The sequence below is a fragment of the Zeugodacus cucurbitae genome, chromosome 5 (genome assembly GCF_028554725.1).
Source record: "Zeugodacus cucurbitae isolate PBARC_wt_2022May chromosome 5, idZeuCucr1.2, whole genome shotgun sequence".
Taxonomy (NCBI): domain Eukaryota; kingdom Metazoa; phylum Arthropoda; class Insecta; order Diptera; family Tephritidae; genus Zeugodacus; species Zeugodacus cucurbitae.
In genome coordinates, this window is record NC_071670.1 from 27,480,724 (window position 1) to 27,498,934 (window position 18,211).

Consider the following 18,211-nt stretch of genomic DNA (forward strand, 5'->3'; position numbering starts at 1 on the left):
ATCCCTCGAAAACATCTTATTGCAAGTATGATAGATGTATCTATATGTAGTTCTTCTATCAATCTTGTCTTATCGGCTACTCTCTTTTGTTTGAAGTTATTAGCTGTCATTGATTGGCTAATACCCCTGACAGACGGCGGCGTTAATTCGGAATAACTGCTTTAATCGGGGTTATTTCGAGAGTTATATCAGTTAACTCCGTTTGCTAACTCCCATTTAATCCTCAAAATTTTATAGAGTTAGTGGGAGTTCGTGGCATTTTCGTTGGCAACATTGTTACCTATTGTGGCCGCTTTTTGCCTATTGTGAATGAAAATATGCAATACTGACAGATGTTTTCAATTAAATGTAAACAAAAACATACGCATGCAATGAAATAACTATTTATTTCACAAATGGAAATTATAATATTAACGTATTTATGTATATTTCTTTAGTAATTAGTGATTTTGTACTAATTGTGCGACTAATAACCGAAATATATGCTTTCTATCCAATTTTATTTTACCAAAATGAAAATATTATTGCCAATCAGCTGTTTATGGGAGTTTATAACTCGCTTTGCTGCCGTCTGTCACCTACATATTTGGAACTGATAGAAAGTGCAGTTAATCCGAATTAAATCTGCCGTCTGTCTAGCCTATAAGAGTTATAGTGAAACCAAAACTATCCTGTATCCAGACAGGCAGCACTTATGGTGCTGAACCATTTTCTTAGGTGGATAAATACTTAAATTTGCACAAAAATATTTTTGTATCCCTTTGTTTCTAGCTTCGTCTATGCTTTACATGTTAAATATATAATTAAAATGTATTTCAAAGTAAAAACAACAAATATATATTCGTATTGTCACTTTTGTTTAAAATTTGTTCTTTGGGTCGTTTTTACCATTGTGAATAGTATACATATGTAAAACAAAATTTGGAAGCACTCAGCAAGCGGCGATAGCATTTTTAATGAGGTATCCGCATACTTTCCTGTACGAATTCAACTAGATAACTTTGTTGTTGCTTTCACATGTAAATTTTTTGACAGATGTACAGCACCCTCAGATAGCGAGCAGAGAAGTGACCCATCAATGACAGCTTGTGTTTGCTTAGACACAGTACCGAGCTTTATCTGTTGCCTAATTATTTTCTTTTAGTAAATGAGTTATGTGGCATTCCTCAAATTGACAAGTGTATATAGTGACATATCTGACGTGATTAAAATGTTTATGCGATTTTACGAAGATTGGTTGTTTCTACTGTGACGTGTCAGGGGATGCATATTTAATATTTGTTTAAAATGCTGGATTACGTGGTAGTATTCACGAAAGGAGGTATAATCCTTTGGGATTTTAATTCCTCTGAAATAACTTACTCTGCCTGCATAAATAATCTTATTAGAAGTGTCATATTAGAGGTATACTGAATCTTTTATTAGTTATGTGCTCTAATTATTGGTAAATATTTACAGGACCGCAATACGGAATCTAAATACTTTGAAGAAGATAATTTAGCAGTGCAATATAAGCTTGATAATGAATTGGAACTTGTGTTTGCGGTTGTCTTTCAAAAAGTTATTAAATTAAATTATTTAGATGCATTTCTCGGAGAATTGCAGCAGGAATTCAAGAGAAAGTTTGCTGATGTATTAGCATCTGAAAGAAGGCTTCCAACAGAATACGATTTCAATGAAGAATTTCGTAATACATTGACAACAGTGGAAGAATCAGCGAGTAAAGTGAGCAATGCACCGAAACAAATGCGCTCATATAATGAGTCCACCAAGTCTAAAAAAAGCGTTGCATCGATGTATGATGATAATAATAAAAATGAAAATGTAAAAAAAGTTGTAATACAAGAAAGATTTAAGCAGAAAGACACTAATTTCACAACAGAAAATTTAATTTTGGAAAACCGCAAGAGATTAAAGGAAAAAATGACTGCCAAAAAAAGTCCAACAGAACCGAAGTCAAAAACCCCTACATCAGAGAAAGCTGGAAAAAAACCAAGAGTATGGGACTTAGGTGGCAGTTCAAAGGATGCTGTAATTTTAGATAGATCAAAGGATCAACCTCAGGATGTTCAATATCAAAAAGTACAAAATCATGTAAGTGTGAAAAAAATTATTTGATTTGTATTAGAAAAACCGGTTATTCACACTTGCTAACTATTAAAGTTTTACTGCGTTGGCAGTAATACGTAAGTGCTATAAAACAAGTAAGGAGGGCTAAGTTAGGTTGTGACCGAACATTTTATACTCTCGAAATTTATTTATTTAATTTTATTAATATTATATAATACACAATTTGACCCACATATTCGTCATTTATATGGTATAAAGTCCATTGAAAGTTGGAAACACTAATATGAGGTTAGAAGCACCGAGGTCCTCATGTTCGATATATGGGGCCTTGAAAATTATGGTCCGATTTCGGCGATTTTTAGAAAGGGGCTGCCACACTATAAGTGCAGTATTTATGCAAAGTTCTGTTCCGATATCTTCACTAGTGCTTACTTTACATATTGTGAAGTTAACTACTCAGATCGACTTCAAAGTTCTGCTATATAGGAAGTAGGCGTGATTGTGAACCGATTTCGCCTATTTTCACAACATGTCATTGGGATCCAAGGAGTTTTTGTCCCATGAGTGGGCGGAGCCACACCCATTTTAAATTATATATACCAATTTGGGTGGCCAGGATTTCTGGTGTTTTCCCTTACTGAATTAAAGCATTTTTTGTAGTTTTCAAACTTTGTATGTATTTTTAAATATATATATTTTTAAAGTTATAATTCCATGAACTACTGATTCAGAAGTGCAACTGTTATTTTTGACAAATGAGCGGGCGTTCTTAAAATAGGTACATATTAGGGCTCTTAAAATTATTCGATTAACCTGAAAACCGATTATTCGAATATCCGGTTTGTAACCGTTCGTACGAATATTAACCGGTTAGTACTATTCTATTAGTCGCAATGTTACGACTATTCGAATAATCGTTCTACTACGGTTATTCGAATAGTTGTTCTGTTGCGACTATTCGAATAGTTGCTCCGCTGGGAGCATTTGAATAAATGAAAATTTTTTGAAATCCAAGCAGCCTTTGATTTTTGCTTGTTTTCATTTGTGAAAATGTCAATTGTTCGCATTTTTCATGAGTTTAATTTAAAAAAAAAAAACAGAAATTTAATGAACTTTCACTATTCGAATAGTCGACAGCGAACGGTTAACCGAATAGTCGAAAATGAGCGGTTAATCGAATAGTCGATGATTGACGATTATTCGAATAGTGCAAACCGAATATTATTATTCGAATAATGGCCTATTAGGTTAATTCGGTTAGTCGAATACCAAGAGCTCTAGTGCATATGAAGCTAAACTAAAATTCCACACTATTTTTTGAAATAGCTGAATATGATATATAATATTAAAAATAATTTTAATTTACTTCTTTTTGGTTCTAATATTATATAAAATATCCTTATCTACAGATTGTTGGTACAATGCAGGGACGCATTCAAGACCTAGAAGTTGAAAGCGATGATGATGAAATTGACGAAAACAAAGGTGGTAATCCCAAAAGCGGTGCAAAAACAAGCGGCATTTTATCTTATTTTAAAGGAATCGTTGGCTCCAAAACTTTGTCACGAGTGGAACTGCAGTCGGCACTTGAAAAAATGAAAGACCATTTAATATCAAAGAACGTTGCTGCTGATATTGCTTATAAATTGTGCGATTCTGTAGCTACTAATTTGGAGGGAAAACCATTGGGTACATTTGATTCGATAGCATCATTAGTAAAAAACTCCTTAACAACGTCATTGGTACGTATATTGTCACCCAAGAGAAGAATAGATATTATTCGAGACGCACTAGAAGCTAAGAATAACGGCCGTCCATATACGATAGCTTTTTGCGGCGTTAATGGAGTCGGAAAATCGACAAATTTAGCAAAAATATGTTTTTGGCTAATTGAAAATGACTTTAGTGTTCTAATTGCTGCCTGCGATACGTTTCGGGCTGGCGCTGTGGAACAACTGAGAACACATACTCGTCATTTAAATGCTTTACACCCTCCAGAAAGACATAACAATCGAACCATGGTTCAACTTTATGAGAAAGGATATGGAAAGGACGCAGCGGGAATTGCAATGGAAGCTATTAAATTTGCGAATGACACATCCATTGATATTGTTCTGATTGATACAGCTGGTCGCATGCAAGACAATGAACCTCTTATGAGATCGTTATCCAAATTAATCAAAATAAATGATCCAGATTTGGTGTTATTTGTTGGGGAAGCACTTGTTGGGAATGAAGCTGTTGACCAACTTGTTAAATTTAACCAATCTCTCGCAGATTACTCTTCCAATGAAAATCCTCATATAATAGATGGAATTGTCCTTACAAAATTCGATACAATCGATGATAAAGTAGGGGCAGCTATTTCCATGACCTATATCACTGGTCAGCCGATCGTATTCGTTGGAACCGGACAAACATATTCAGATCTGAAAGCCCTAAACGTTAACGCCGTCGTACATGCATTAATGAAATAAAAGATTTATTAATTAATGTCAAATTGTTATTTTTCCCATTTACCAAGGTATGTCATACTATTAGATCAGGTATAATATGATGTTAATTTATGCACCAATAAAGAAAAAATATTTTCATATATATAATATTTATATTTTCAATCAGATATAGAACGGTCGGTTAATCGAAGTTTTCAACACACTGGTAATGAGTAAAAAATATATTTGACATTATACTTTTTTATATTTACAGAGTATAATACGTCTCGATATCCCTTGTGGGTTGATATACATGATAATATAGCTACACTGGTGGTCACATAATTAAGGACACTCCGTTTTCTTTTAAAATATTGGTTTATTTTATAATTTAAAAGCGACATATTTTTTTAAACTTCAGTTACCATATTTATTATCTTCTAAGGTATAGATTTATTGAAAATTTAACGAACAAATTGTTTCCCATCTGAACCAAATAAATTACACTTGGATTCATCGCTCAAAAGTATTTGTTTCCAAAAATCTAAGGGTTTTCCGGTATACTCCTTTGCAATTTTAATACGATTCTTTAAGTTTTTGTTTGATACGTGCGGTTTGCGACATCTGATGGTTCGTGTTGATACATCGTTGGTCAGTAGATCCTTTATCGTGCCAATAATTTGCCTGGAAGTTAAAAAAGGATTCGCCTTGCAAACTCTACAAATTACACGATCGTCCTTTGAAGTAGTTTTTCTGGGCCGTTATTTTTCTTATTTTACTCCCTGTCCTCCGTAATGAATCAAAGCATTGTGAACCATTGTTTTTGAGCATAAAAGTTCCTTCGCTTCGGCTCTAATGGACATTTTTTCCTTCATGTACTTGTAAATAATCATTTTCCTCAATTCTGGAGTACAACTCTTTTTTCGACCCATATCTAACAGTTATTTTATTTGATATTGAATATTTAGTTAATATACCAATGATTTATACAACTTACCGCAAGTTTTTGTGTTAAAATAATAAAAAATCCAATAAAAAAAATTGATGTCCTTAATTATGTGACCAAGCACCAGCACACTCAAAATACAATAAATTCATCAAACCGCCGAATTTTAGTAAAAGTGTCTAAATTTGTCACTCAAAAACGTGCTACATTTTTGAGCACAGTTATAATATACCGTTGCAATTTACAGTGGGTCTCTAGGCGAAAATTTAGTGCTAAAAACATTGAACTGAAACGCGTGTTTTACTCAACTTTATTTTGTCCCTAATTATGTGGCCACCAGTGTATCTCGTTTAGTTTTTGGTGTTACTAAAAACTTTTAAGTGAACAAAACTATTACACATACTGTGTGCAACAACATGCGAGAGTATAAAAATAGTTAGGAGAATTACATAAAGGCCCATGTCGAAACTTACTTACTTAATGATTTTAAATAATGTATAACCAATATAAAGAATAATGTAATTATTTAAAAAATTTTTTATTTACTCCTAAAAGTATTTACATAAAACCGTAATACAAGTTAAAATGTACAAATTATATAAGACTTTATTTTTACATTTAATAACTACTATTTAACCTACACATATCTTATATCCTTGTCCTCGAGATATAGCATGTTATTGCCCGTTCTTACGCTTTAGTGCCAAAACATTACAGTTATTGTTTTACCAGGCATAAAAACATGAATATTTGAAATTAGACAACCTTATCTGCTATATCTGGTAGTCAATGATGTACATATATAATGTCATGAAACTATTATAGACATGAAGTAAATGAAAAGTGAAAGTCTTCTTAGCAAAACGTATTATTCTTTGTATGCCTTCAGTTCTCTATTTTGATCTAATGCCAAAATAAAAATTAGTTTAAATAAATGGAAAAAATAGTTTTTGAAGTGTCGAAATAGTTCTTCTCTATGATTTTTAATTAAATATAGTAAAATTTGTGGAGTCAATTACGCTCAATTAGAGCTCATGTGGTAGCTTGTAAAATAATTCATCACAGCAAGATTTAATTAAAATTTGTATTCACGCTCTTTTAATGAGAATAGTCGCTGGATTTATCAACATCATAGCGAAGTAAAAATTTAAAATTGTTGCATTTGTTGCAAATTAAATAAGTGTGTCCATATACATATGTGCATACATATATGTACATGCGTGATAAACTTTAGTAGGAATATAGGAAAATAGTATTGCTTGATTCGGCCAAAGTTATAATTTAGTTGGTAATTAATTCCTAGCTTTTCTTAACTTTTTGGTCGATATATGAAATTATACTACTTTGACTACTGTCATCCTCAACTGCGTCATGAGATCCTTCTAATAGCGGTTTCGCTATCAAGCTATATGAGGAAAAGCTTGTGGATTTCGGTTGAGATGAAGATGCGGCAAACGGAATTGACGTTATCTCGGTATCAGTATCCATATGTTTTAAATTGTTGCTTGCATCTATGCTTGTAGTAAAGTTGGGTGTGTGATGATGTTTAATTGCTTCATAAAGTTCATCAATTGATGGATCATTTTCACTCATTCGATGTGCCAATGTGTAATCACTTTTCAGATTTTCGTCATCAAAATCATTTAGAGGATCTTCTGTGTCGCTAGTGTTTGATGAATGATAGGGAAACTCTTCGGTTAATGTAATGTTTAAGTCGTTGTCTGGCTGTGGTTCATATAAACCATGACTTCGTATGCTAATTTCAGAATTCTGGTAATTCAAATCACTTTCATTTGTCGGACTAACCGAATGTGCGGTATTTGAATGTGGTATACTGAAAACATTACTTTCGCTGGCAGACTCATATTTATCAGTAAAATCAGTTTGTTTCAGTTTACGACATTTCGGTGTCCTGTTCTCACTAATAAAATAGGGCACACTTAAAGAACTTCCGTTCCAGGATCCCACTTTACCATTCTCCAAACTAAGAATCGATGAATTTTTTGAACGTTCGTCTTTCAAAAATCTGTTTGAAGGACTAACAGAATCATGTAGATTATTGAGTGACTTGGAATGTTTTGGGTTGTGTCTAATTAAAATCCCCGCCATAGAGAATTCGTCAATATTAACTTGGTTTGTAATGTGTAGTGCGTTTGATATATAAATCTCGTCTGGCTTTAAATCAAGTATCTCAGTTGGTTTATTCTCTTCATAATTTGTAACGCTTGGTAAACCCACATTGTTCATTGCATCAACATCGTTATTCTCCATTAATGATGACGAAGTCTTTAATGGGCTAGGATTCTTGGACAATTCCTTCTTTTCTGAAAGCAAAATTGATTCGGAAACTGCCAATGCATTTTGATATAACGGAACCTTTTGTTCATCCAAAGTGTCATCTTCATTTTCAATTTCTTCCTCATGTTCGCTTAGAGTCTCAACACAACTGGGTTTATTGGGTCGATTGGAGTTCCTAACCTTTATAATTTCGTGCTTAGGTTCCTTTGTCTCAGGTATATTAGTATAGATGTTTGCGACAAAATCGGATGGACAGGGACGATGTTGTCCAGAAGAATTCGAGTTTAATCTAGACATAACCATCCCGTCTTGATAATTTTCCATCGATGTATAATGTGGCGACTTGGATCCAGGATTTGTATAAGCGTTCGATTTGTAATAGATATTCGTATTGTTCACTTTGCTACCACCTCTTAAGAGAGTAATGGCGTTGTGTCGCTTTGAATAGATGTGTGTATTTTCACTTCCTGTTAAAGATGAGATGTCACTAACGTTGTCCAAATATTCAACGCGCTCTACTTGCCGTTGAAGTTCAAAGTTATTTCGTTTCGCCAAGCGCTTTTGTTTCTTAAAAAACTTTCTTGCCACTATTATTTGATTGGGATTATAGAATATCTCAGCACTTGGTATTTCGCTAGTTATAGGGACAGTGTTTAGACTGTTCGCAGCTATATGGTGATTGTTGATGACAGACGTTTGATTTACATTTGACGAGACTGTGCCGAGTAAAGGACAATCGAGATTTTGTAAAATGTGTTCGTTTTTATGTGAGTTACTTTTCATACTACGAACACTGCTGCTGCGATGCCTTGAACATTGACTATTAGTTCGTGAACCGGACATACTTACGTCATACACGGCTGAAGTTTTGTTTGCCGGCACAGTAGTAGGCACATTTGTGTCATAGTAATTCTGTTGATAGCCCTTACAGTTGGCATTTGTTAAACAAAATCTCCTGCCCCAAGCACTTCTTGTGTCATTTCTAGACAATGTGTAAAATAGAATTAAAAATAATCCCAGCAAACAGCAGGATACCGCAAAAACCATACTGTACATTCGATTAGCTGTCAAGTTTTCCGAACTTTGATAGACAAACATTGCCGCTGATATCCAGGATACAATGAATAGGATCAAAAATAACAAATGAGCTCGCAAATGTGTTATATTCGATCTTTCGAAGTCATCAACTATACTGCTTACTGGATTACTAAGAGTAAGACTCCTGTATTGGTCGATACCTGTTGAATTATGATTAACGCGTGACACTGTGCCTTGCTTTAAGTCTAGCCAGTCTAAATCAATATTTTCTGTTGCCATTGTGTTATCGGCGAAATGTTTATTTGCCAGCACATTTACCGCTCTCTGAGACATGTGACAATAAATACATAGCATAAGTATAACAAGAAATATTGAAAGTATTATTGCTGGAACAAATAAAGCATTTAACGACGATGAGTTATGTAGAAAACAAAATGAGTATGATGCGTATTCATTGACGTTAACTGCGCTCGATATACCACAAATTATCATTCCAATTCCCCATCCAACCAAGTATATACTAAGTATGGGTTTTTTTAATTTAATTTCCTTGGGCACGTCAGGTTCAGAGGCCACTCGATAAGTTTTGGATAAACCTTTGTACAAATTGCTTAGACAGACGCACAGCCATAACAAAACAGATAGAGAAAAGTAATGCAATAAAATTCCAATTATCCGGCAAATATGAGGATATTCTGTTTGATATATACCAAGTACAAATACGGCTGATAAGGATGAAATAGCTAGCCATATGTTCACCAGTGAGTGTCTTTGCTGTCGATTCATTCGTATTGCTTTGCGAAAAACCACAAATGTAGTTATATTAATCCACGAACAAAAGAAAACTACTATACTTCCTATGTAAATGCTTACAGGTGCAAATCTAAATGTAGCTCCAGAGCCTTCAGTGTCATAGTCATTAAGGTATTCGCGGCGTTGAAGAAGACCATAGTAACCTAACCGACTACAAGTAAATAACAATAGACCACGGTGGAAGTACAACTTTCGACATTCCCGGGGGTTCCAATCATTTAAATCATCGTCCCACAATGCCGGTATGGGGGAACTTATTTCATTGTGAAAAGGATGAACTCGTAACATTATAAATATTTTATCGCTTATATCGACTAATGGTTGGGACTCAATTGATTCTTTAGATATTTTAGCTCCAATTATGGCAGATGTGAGCAGCAAGTTTTTTACCTCTGGAAAGCTGATATTTTTCCCCATAAAGCTAAACAGGTTTCCATTGCGAAAAAGTGCAACCATTAGTCGAATTGATTTTTCAGATTTATCGAACAAAGAATTTACAGGTATTTGTATAGCCGCATCGATATATCTCTCAAATATTGGGAACGTATCGTTGGAAGTGCTGCATTCAAAGTTGCGGTGATCCAAGTTATTGACACTATTTAACCAGGTGCATGATATACCAGTAAATGAATCTACATGTATATTAAAAAAGTTCACGAAAATATTTCTGGGAATGGACCACGGATCTTTAGTGATGTCTTGAGATGCGGGTGGTAAAGAGGGCATATGAGCTGACGCTATTTCAATTATATTCAACAGATTAAGGCTAGTTTCAAACTTAACTTGCGCTTCCTCAAAGAGTCCTTTTGGTAACAGTAAAAGATAGGATACTATACTTAGCAATAAGTATGAAATATCTTGTTTATATGTAATGTAGTCCAAATACTTATTCAAAGTTCGTGCAATAAACTCCAAATCCATGGGATCCTTAATATTATTCAAATATATTTGAGTATATGTAAAATTTTGTAGCCGTTCAGCTATTTCGAATGCATTGTTTTTTGTTAAAGTCAAATTCATTTTTGAAAATTGCTCCAAAATTCTTGTAGTTTCTCTCACAAAAGGACAAGAATTTGTTTCCAAGTTCTCCCATTTTCCATTTGCATTACAATTATATGTTACTATGAGCCTTTCATCTTGGCTTTCTGCACACGCCTGGCTAACAAGTTCACCTCGTACAGCTTGGGGCCAGTAATAAGTCCCTTTATTAGTACGAACCACTGTTGCATTACAATACATAGTGTCTTTTGCTATGACCACTACAGCAATTGCTTTAGATAAATTAGCTTGTTGTGAATTTAACGTGCAATCCCACATTCCAGAATGGTTTTTGGTGATTTGTCCAATTTTAAGAATAGAATTAAGTATCCCAGAGTCAGAGATGTGTCTTGTTGAGATATTTACATCGGTAAAACTTTTCTCTGGGTCATTGTAAACTATATCTTCAGTAGAATTAGAGCGACGAATTTTCTCGGTCCAGCCCCAAAAGATATGAGCACGTGTTGACGGAATGTCTTCTGATTCTCGCGCTACTTCTATGGCAACACGAGGTGCTCGACATTTTAGTACAAGTTCATCTCCTTCAAAAACAATCTAAAATATAACTAAGGTTATTTAATTTGCAGTTTCTTGAAATAAAGTAGGGTTAATAATTGTTGGAATTGATTTGACAAAAAAGACAATATCATTTAAATTGAACAGCCGTTACTATTACAGTCGGGTCTAAGTAACTTGGACGAACAAAGATATTTATGCAGCCAAGGTTTCACAGGAAAATATTGTAGAACACTTTTGTACCAATAAAATAATAATATCATCAACTTATGATAGGAATGAAGGGTTAAACCCCCAAAATTTTTGTCAATATGAAATAATAGGATAACACCAAAAATCATACTTCTATATACATATATTTACAATATACCTGATTCTTTGATGGTATTAGTTCCAGAAATGTTTGCAAACGAGATTCACAATGCAAATCTACGCCAACCTTAAGTTTTTTCAATAGTGAACCTTTAAAATATACAGGCGAGTCGCACTTAGGGGAAGGCTGAAGTTTTATGACGCGATCAGTTGTCCACGCCAAGATCCAAACTAAATCACAATTGCACACAAGTGGGTTATTCGAAATATCTCTGAAAATGATTATATATTTTAAAATGTAATATAAAAATGTAGAATAAAATCGAACAGTTTCGAACTTACAGATACTTCAAATTTGACATAAATTCAAAGGAACCTGAAAATATATGACTAATAGCGTTGTAACTCAGTTTTAAACGTTCCAAATTGGGTAATAATCCCCCAAATGTGTCCTTATCAATCTTTCGCAACAGATTCGATGACAAATCTAACCGTTTTAGTTGAGTTAAATTAATAAAATTTTCACTTTGGATGGTTGTAAAAGCATTATTGCTCAAATCACTGCAAGATACAAGTATATGTATAAGATATCTTTAGTATTATTATTATAGTAGATATTGCGTAATTATCATACAGAGAAATCATATGTTGTCCTATTTCAGAAAAATGTAGTCCTTCCCAATTGGAGATAGGTGCTTCTGTAATACCACCGCATTTAACTCGTATACTGGAGCTATTGTCTGAAGCAGTTTTACACTGACAAATAACAGGACAAGAATGTACAATGTTTGCAAACAATGATTGCATTGGCCAAACTATAAACCAAATATATATACTTAGCACCAGCATTTTTATTTGATTTAAAAATTTTTAATATTAAAGACACATTTCCACAAAAGGAGAATATGAATAGAACTTGTTTGTCTATATTGGATGAACTTTTGTATGGAGAATGTATATTTTATATTCCAAACGCAATTTTTTATCTCTGATCCTTCATTATAAGTGCTCAAATAAATATTTATTCCTCATCTGATATATTCGTATTAAAAAACGTTTAAGAAATTTAAACACATCTAAACATATCCAAAAATATCTTTAGAGCGAAAAGCCAATAATTTAAACATCAACAAAACACTCTGGGAGCAAACTGTTCCGTTTCCAAATCGTTTTTTATTAATACTGCGGTTTTTATGTTACTATGAACGTTGCCACACTAATAAGCAATTAAATACCTTAGCATAATCTAATGAAGCCTACAATTTTTCGTGTACACAAAACCTTTGCAATGTAAGGAGAATCGAAAGCAAAATAAACTTGAAGGTGAAATTTCAAATTTTTTAATTCCTCTTGTTTGAAAATATTAAAATACGAATGGTACGATCTTTGCCCAAGTAAAGCCGAAACTACATAGCTCGCGTATGCGAATGCGAACGTGAAAGCGAAAAAATGCGCTTGACTGCGTATATATCGAGCAACTCCATAAATGCGCTTTTGAATGCGTTGATAGCTGTATAAAAGGGGCCCTATTCTGTAACTCGATTCGAAAATGAATTTTCTCGAATTCGAATGTTTTGAATTCTGTAACTCTATTTTCGCATTTTCAAGCCTCCTTTCGAATAGTGAATCCGAATAACGAATATTTGCAATTACGTAGTTCGAATTTAATTGTTAAATGTACTCGAATTTCGTATAAAATATTCGATAGCTTATGAGTTGTAAAAAGAATATTTTTTGAAAAATTTAATTATTTTAATAAGTTTTATTACTTATTATACTATGGATAAGAAGTTTAAATGCAATTAATAGGGACTCGGCTAACCAAAGTTATTAACACAAAACCAAACAAATTTGAAATAAAGGTGAAATTTATGCAATCACATCCAAATTTTGCCAAAGGCTTAAAGCTTTTCTTGTCAGTTCATAAGTTATGCATTGCAAGACATAATTAAAGGCTTCCTTGGAAAGTCTTAAGTTGTGTATGAAACTATAATCCCAAATGTAAAAACTGTTTATAACCGTAAACAAAACACAAATTTGGCGATAATTCCATAATATTAGATTTATTTCTAAAAGATCTTCTCGCAATCCTTTCCTCAATAATTTCCTAGTTCTCCACCTAAAGTGCAACGAACTCCTCCACAATGCAACGGAATCCATATTTTTCAAAAAAATTTAAAGTTATTTCATTTTATTTTGACATTTAGCATTCGAAAATACTGGCACAGGGTGGTACAACTTTCGCATATTTATAAACTTAATTTGTTTTTTTTACAAAATGCTAAAACACATTCGAATCGAATATTAAATTCGAATAGAATCTACTTTCGAATCGAGATACAGAATGGACATAGAAACCCTCGAATTAAGAAACGGAAGGAGAATTTAAACTGTCTACCTTGTTCATTAAAACTTCATCACCCCTAATCTTTAAAAATTAATTTAAATATTTTATAAATTTATTATTAATATATTAAATAAATATTATATTTTCCAAAATACTTATATTATATCGAAGAAAACGAACTTAAATAATTAAAACATACAAGATTGTAAGTAACATAATGTTGGTTGCTATTCTTAAGAATGTAAAGGTTGCTGTGTTAGCGCATGAAAATTGAAAATTTTCAACTTCTGTGCGTCTTCGAATCCGAGTTCGAAATTCGGAGCGTTCGTTCGCATTCGCGAGCTATGTAGTTTAGCTCTAAGGTTGTCGCGGTTGTGCAACACAATATCAGCAAGAACGGCAATTATCACAGGGACGTGACGTCATAAAGACCCAATTGCAATCAATAAAACGAAGCCAAAAGATGAAAGTGAGCCATAGTGGTTTATCTTTATATATATAAATCTTCTGTACGTGTGTAAGTCATTGATCTCCTCCTAAACGGCTGGACCGATTTAGATGAAATTTTTTGTGTGTATTCCAGGAGGTTTGAGGATGGTTTATATTCACAATACTATCAACTATATATAGTTTTTTAGTTATATTATTTTTTTTTTAAATTGTTGTTGATGTTATCAGAACTTACATAGGATCGGGCAGTAACAGCTGAATAGATGTCGCCAATTTTTTTTTTACAATATTCCTTGAAGTACAAGGGTGGTTCTTGCGTGGAGAAAAATTAAAAAACTTGCATGAAAAAGTCTGAAATCCACACTTTTTTAATCTCCCATACAAACAATTTGTAATATCTACATCTACATATAATATAAAAATGAATTGCTGTTCGTTAGTCTCGCAAAAAGTCGAGAACGGCCAAACCGATCTGGCTAATTTTAGTCTTGAAATATTCGCTGAAGGCCAGGAAAAGATTAGAAAGTTAGTAAATATGGGAAAATTGCGAGGAAAATAATAATAATAGAAAATCATCGTTTATAGTATATGAAGGCTGATGTAATTCCAGAACCAATTTCACTCATTTTCAGGACCTAGGTTAACGGGAATAGGGGCAACTTGGCACCTGTTAGTAGGCAAACAAACGGCACATTCGGCCTTGAAATTACTCCTAAATTGCAAATGAACGAAACACCAGTCAAAAATAGCGTTATAACTCAGATTTTTCAAATATTCAAGAAGTCGCTGGAGGCATTGCACAGGACTTTAAAAGATCTTGATTGTCGATGAACGTTTTTGGTGGAGACAGGATTCTGTTAGCAGGTGATTTACGCCAGACTCTTCGAAGTATTCCTGGATCAACTATTATATATATATATTTGGCGTAGGAACCGCTTTAAGCGATTATAGCCGAATCCACCAGAGCGCGCCACTCATTCCTCCTTTTTGCTTTTTGGCGCCAACTGGAAACACCAAGTGAAGCCAGGTCACTTTGCACTTGGTCTTTCCACCGGAGTGGAGGTCGTCCTCTTCCGCGGCTTCCTCCAGCGGGTACTGCATCGAATACTTTCAGAGCTGGAGTGTTTTCTTCCATCCGTACAACATGACCTAGCCAGCGTAGCCGCTGTCTTTTTATTCGCTGAACTATGTCAAGTCGTCGTATAAATCGTACAGCTCATCGTTCCATCGTCTGCGGTATTCGCCGTTGCCAATGTTTAGAGGACCATAAATCTTGCGCAAAACCTTTCTCTCGAAAACCCCAAGAGTCGTCTCATCGGATGTTGTCATCGTCCACGCTTCAGCGCCATACATCAGGACGGGAATAATGAGCGACTTATAGAGTTTTATAGAGCCCAGACGCAAGTGCGCTCACTGTTTGTTTGATGACAGGAGATATTTCGTCTTGTCCTCATTCACCACCAGACCCAAACGCTTCGCTTCTTTATCTAGTCTGGAAAACGCAGAACAAACGGCGCGGTTGTTGCTTCCGATGATATCAATATCATCGGCATACGCCAGGAGCTGAACACTCTTGTAGAAGATTGTACCCTCTCTATTTCGCTCTGCAGCTCGTATTATTTTTTCCAGCAATAGATTGAAGAAGTCGCACGATAGTGAGTCACCCTGTCTGAAGCCTCGTTTGGTATCAAACGGCTCGGAGAGGTCCTTCCCGATTCTGACGGAGCTTTTGGTGTTGTTCAACGTCAGCTTACATAGCCGTATTAGTTTTGCAGGGATACCAAATTCAGACATCGCGGCATAAAGGCAGCTCCTTTTCGTGCTATCGAAGGCAGCTTTAAAATCGAAAAAAAAGATGGTGAGTGTCTCTCTCGGGTCTTTTCCAAGATTTGGCGCATGGTGAATATCTGGTCCATTTTAGATTTTCCAGGTCTAAAGCCACACTGATAAGGTCCAATCAGTTCGTTATGGATTGGGCAGAGCACACTAAGATTCCAATCGTCAGGCATGCTTTCTTCCGACCATATTCTACAAAGAAGCTGATGCAGTTCTTCGCCGCCGTATTTGAATAGCTCGGCCGGTAATCCATCGGTCCCCGCCGCTTTGTTGTTCTTCAAGCGGGTAATTGCTATTCGAATTTCGTCATGGTCGGGTAATGGAACATCTATTCCATCGTCAACTATTACTGACGGGCTAATCGCATGCTTAATATCATTTAATTTGTGGCGACACATAAAGAATCGCCAATTAACAACTAGCATATGAGTGTTTTTGCAACAATATCAAATTGCGATTTTAGAAGCAGTTGGAAATGGTAGGGTCGCAGTTGACACCTCGATGGATTAATAACATTTCCAACAGATTTCTGTCACTTCATTGACTCGAAATAGAAGTTTTCCTGACATGAAACCTCAATATTATATAACAATAAGAAGAGTGGACACAGCTACAAACCAGGATGACGTAGTCAATTATCCCAAACTATTTAAAAGTGCCTGTACTATCACCACTCACTTTGCAATTAAAAGTAGTGTGAGTTGTTATCATGCTGCGTAAAATAAATCAACCTCGAGTAATCAATATCGTCACCGAAGCCAAGATTGGACCAACTTAATTTAATGTATACCTTGGCTACAAAAACGTGTGGCCGGGTCTGTTAGTTTTTTATTTTAAAAGTTTTTATTTAAAAAGTTTATTTACAATTCTAAGTGAAAAATATATTAACTTGAAAAAGAAGTGCGCAATGACGAAATTTAATAACAATAACAACTAACAAACAAGTTGGCAAAATTGGCGAACTTTTTGGAACATAACAATTATAAATATGCGTTATTATATTGGATAAGTTTATAGATTACGATTTTAAGAATCACGTTCATGTGATATTTTCTCTCCACATTATTCAATTTGGTTCACTATGTTTTACATTTCCATTTTCGATTTTACAATTCTTCTTTATTCTGGGTACTGAATATGTCACTATGTCGTAATCTTCTATCATTATTGGGTAAGAGTTTGGAATTCTACATTATCCTGATCGAAATTAAAATTCTACAGTAGCCAGAACGAAGTTGACGGATATCCACTCTGGTGACCCTCCTGTTCTGCATTGGGTGGTGATTTGATTTTAAGGACGACATTCACAGAAAAACAGTCGGTTAGCTTGTTAATAGGACTGATATGAGGTGCGTTTAATTCCTTAAATTCCAAGTCGCGAACGAAGTTTGATCGCTAAAATGAGCTCCTTTTTAATTGTTCGTAAATGGAGGAAGCAGAAAGTGCGACTAACCGGGGTGTATTTAGGTATTTTTTTGTCTAGATTGGTGCGCTGGCGTTTTTATGTAAGTAGTTTTAGAAGTTTTAGTAATTTAGAAGTTTTCCTCTCTTATCCATCTCTTCAAATTGACAGTGTCAAATGCTTTTCACAGGTCCAACACTACCATGACTGTCCTGTCACAACGTGTTTTCTGATTTAGACCGTGATCTCTCTCAGCGATTATACTGTGGTGGTGCTATGCATTTTACGTAAACTGTGTTGATGTTCTGCTAGGCTCGTGTGGTGTATAAAGGTCTGGAGTAGCAAGCACTCTAGAGTCTTCACAACAGGGGAAAAGATAATACTTAGACGGTAAAACGACTCCCCTTGGTTGGCGGTTGGTTTCCCAAGTTTCAGCAGGCGAACCACTGTCAATGTTCTAACTAACGTGTATGTCAAGAGTGGTCAGCGGCAGATGAAGCACATTCAAAAGACAGAATTAAAATCGATGACATATGTTCGAAAGTGAAAGTCTATCTCGTCGACCTTGCTCGTTTTTTTACTTTACTGCTAGAAGCCTAACACTCTTCCCAACTAAATCCACAGCGGCAATGTTCACCAACTGGACGAAAGAGTACAGTCTAAATCTAAATATTTCTGTCGATGGCAACTGACAACTGTGGATAAGCTCA

At 34.7% G+C, this 18,211-nt stretch overlaps 2 protein-coding genes across 4 annotated transcripts; one reads left to right on the forward strand and one right to left on the reverse strand.

The window, feature by feature from the left end:
- Positions 1 to 1,175: 1,175 nt before the first annotated feature.
- Gtp-bp (signal recognition particle receptor subunit alpha homolog) lies at positions 1,176 to 4,673 on the forward strand. The gene is made up of 3 exons (XM_011189316.3): positions 1,176 to 1,404; positions 1,459 to 2,094; positions 3,480 to 4,673. Exons 1-3 carry the CDS (start codon positions 1,288 to 1,290, stop codon positions 4,545 to 4,547), a joined length of 1,821 nt encoding a protein of 606 aa, XP_011187618.1. The 5' UTR covers positions 1,176 to 1,287; the 3' UTR covers positions 4,548 to 4,673.
- A 1,297-nt stretch (positions 4,674 to 5,970) lies between these two features.
- Gpr124_2 (protein slit) lies at positions 5,971 to 12,643 on the reverse strand. 3 transcript variants are annotated; one of them, XM_054230773.1, is made up of 5 exons: positions 12,101 to 12,641; positions 11,809 to 12,027; positions 11,525 to 11,738; positions 9,661 to 11,193; positions 9,428 to 9,581 (listed from the first exon to the last, which is right to left on the reverse strand). In XM_054230773.1, exons 1-5 carry the CDS (start codon positions 12,313 to 12,315, stop codon positions 9,570 to 9,572), a joined length of 2,193 nt encoding a protein of 730 aa, XP_054086748.1. In that variant the 5' UTR covers positions 12,316 to 12,641; the 3' UTR covers positions 9,428 to 9,569. The 3 variants fall into 3 exon arrangements, with proteins under 3 accessions (XP_011187617.1, XP_054086748.1, XP_054086749.1); XM_011189315.3 differs by having other exon boundaries at positions 5,971 to 11,193; positions 12,101 to 12,639; XM_054230774.1 differs by lacking the exon at positions 9,428 to 9,581 and having other exon boundaries at positions 11,012 to 11,204; positions 12,101 to 12,643.
- Positions 12,644 to 18,211: the final 5,568 nt, after the last annotated feature.

Bases quoted from the DNA above. Each gene is read 5' to 3' on its own strand.
- Gpr124_2 (XM_011189315.3), bottom strand. From the start codon at position 12,315: ATGCTGGTGCTAAGTATATATATTTGGTTTATAGTTTGGCCAATGCAA. The intron at 12,028-12,100 runs GTATGATAATTA...TGTATCTTGCAG, and splicing joins GGACAACATATGATTTCTCT to TGATTTGAGCAATAATGCTT. The intron at 11,739-11,808 runs GTAAGTTCGAAA...AATCATTTTCAG, and splicing joins ATGTCAAATTTGAAGTATCT to AGATATTTCGAATAACCCAC.
- Gtp-bp (XM_011189316.3), top strand. From the start codon at position 1,288: ATGCTGGATTACGTGGTAGTATTCACGAAAGGAGGTATAATCCTTTGG. The intron at 1,405-1,458 runs GTATACTGAATC...AAATATTTACAG, and splicing joins TTAGAAGTGTCATATTAGAG to GACCGCAATACGGAATCTAA. The intron at 2,095-3,479 runs GTAAGTGTGAAA...CCTTATCTACAG, and splicing joins ATCAAAAAGTACAAAATCAT to ATTGTTGGTACAATGCAGGG.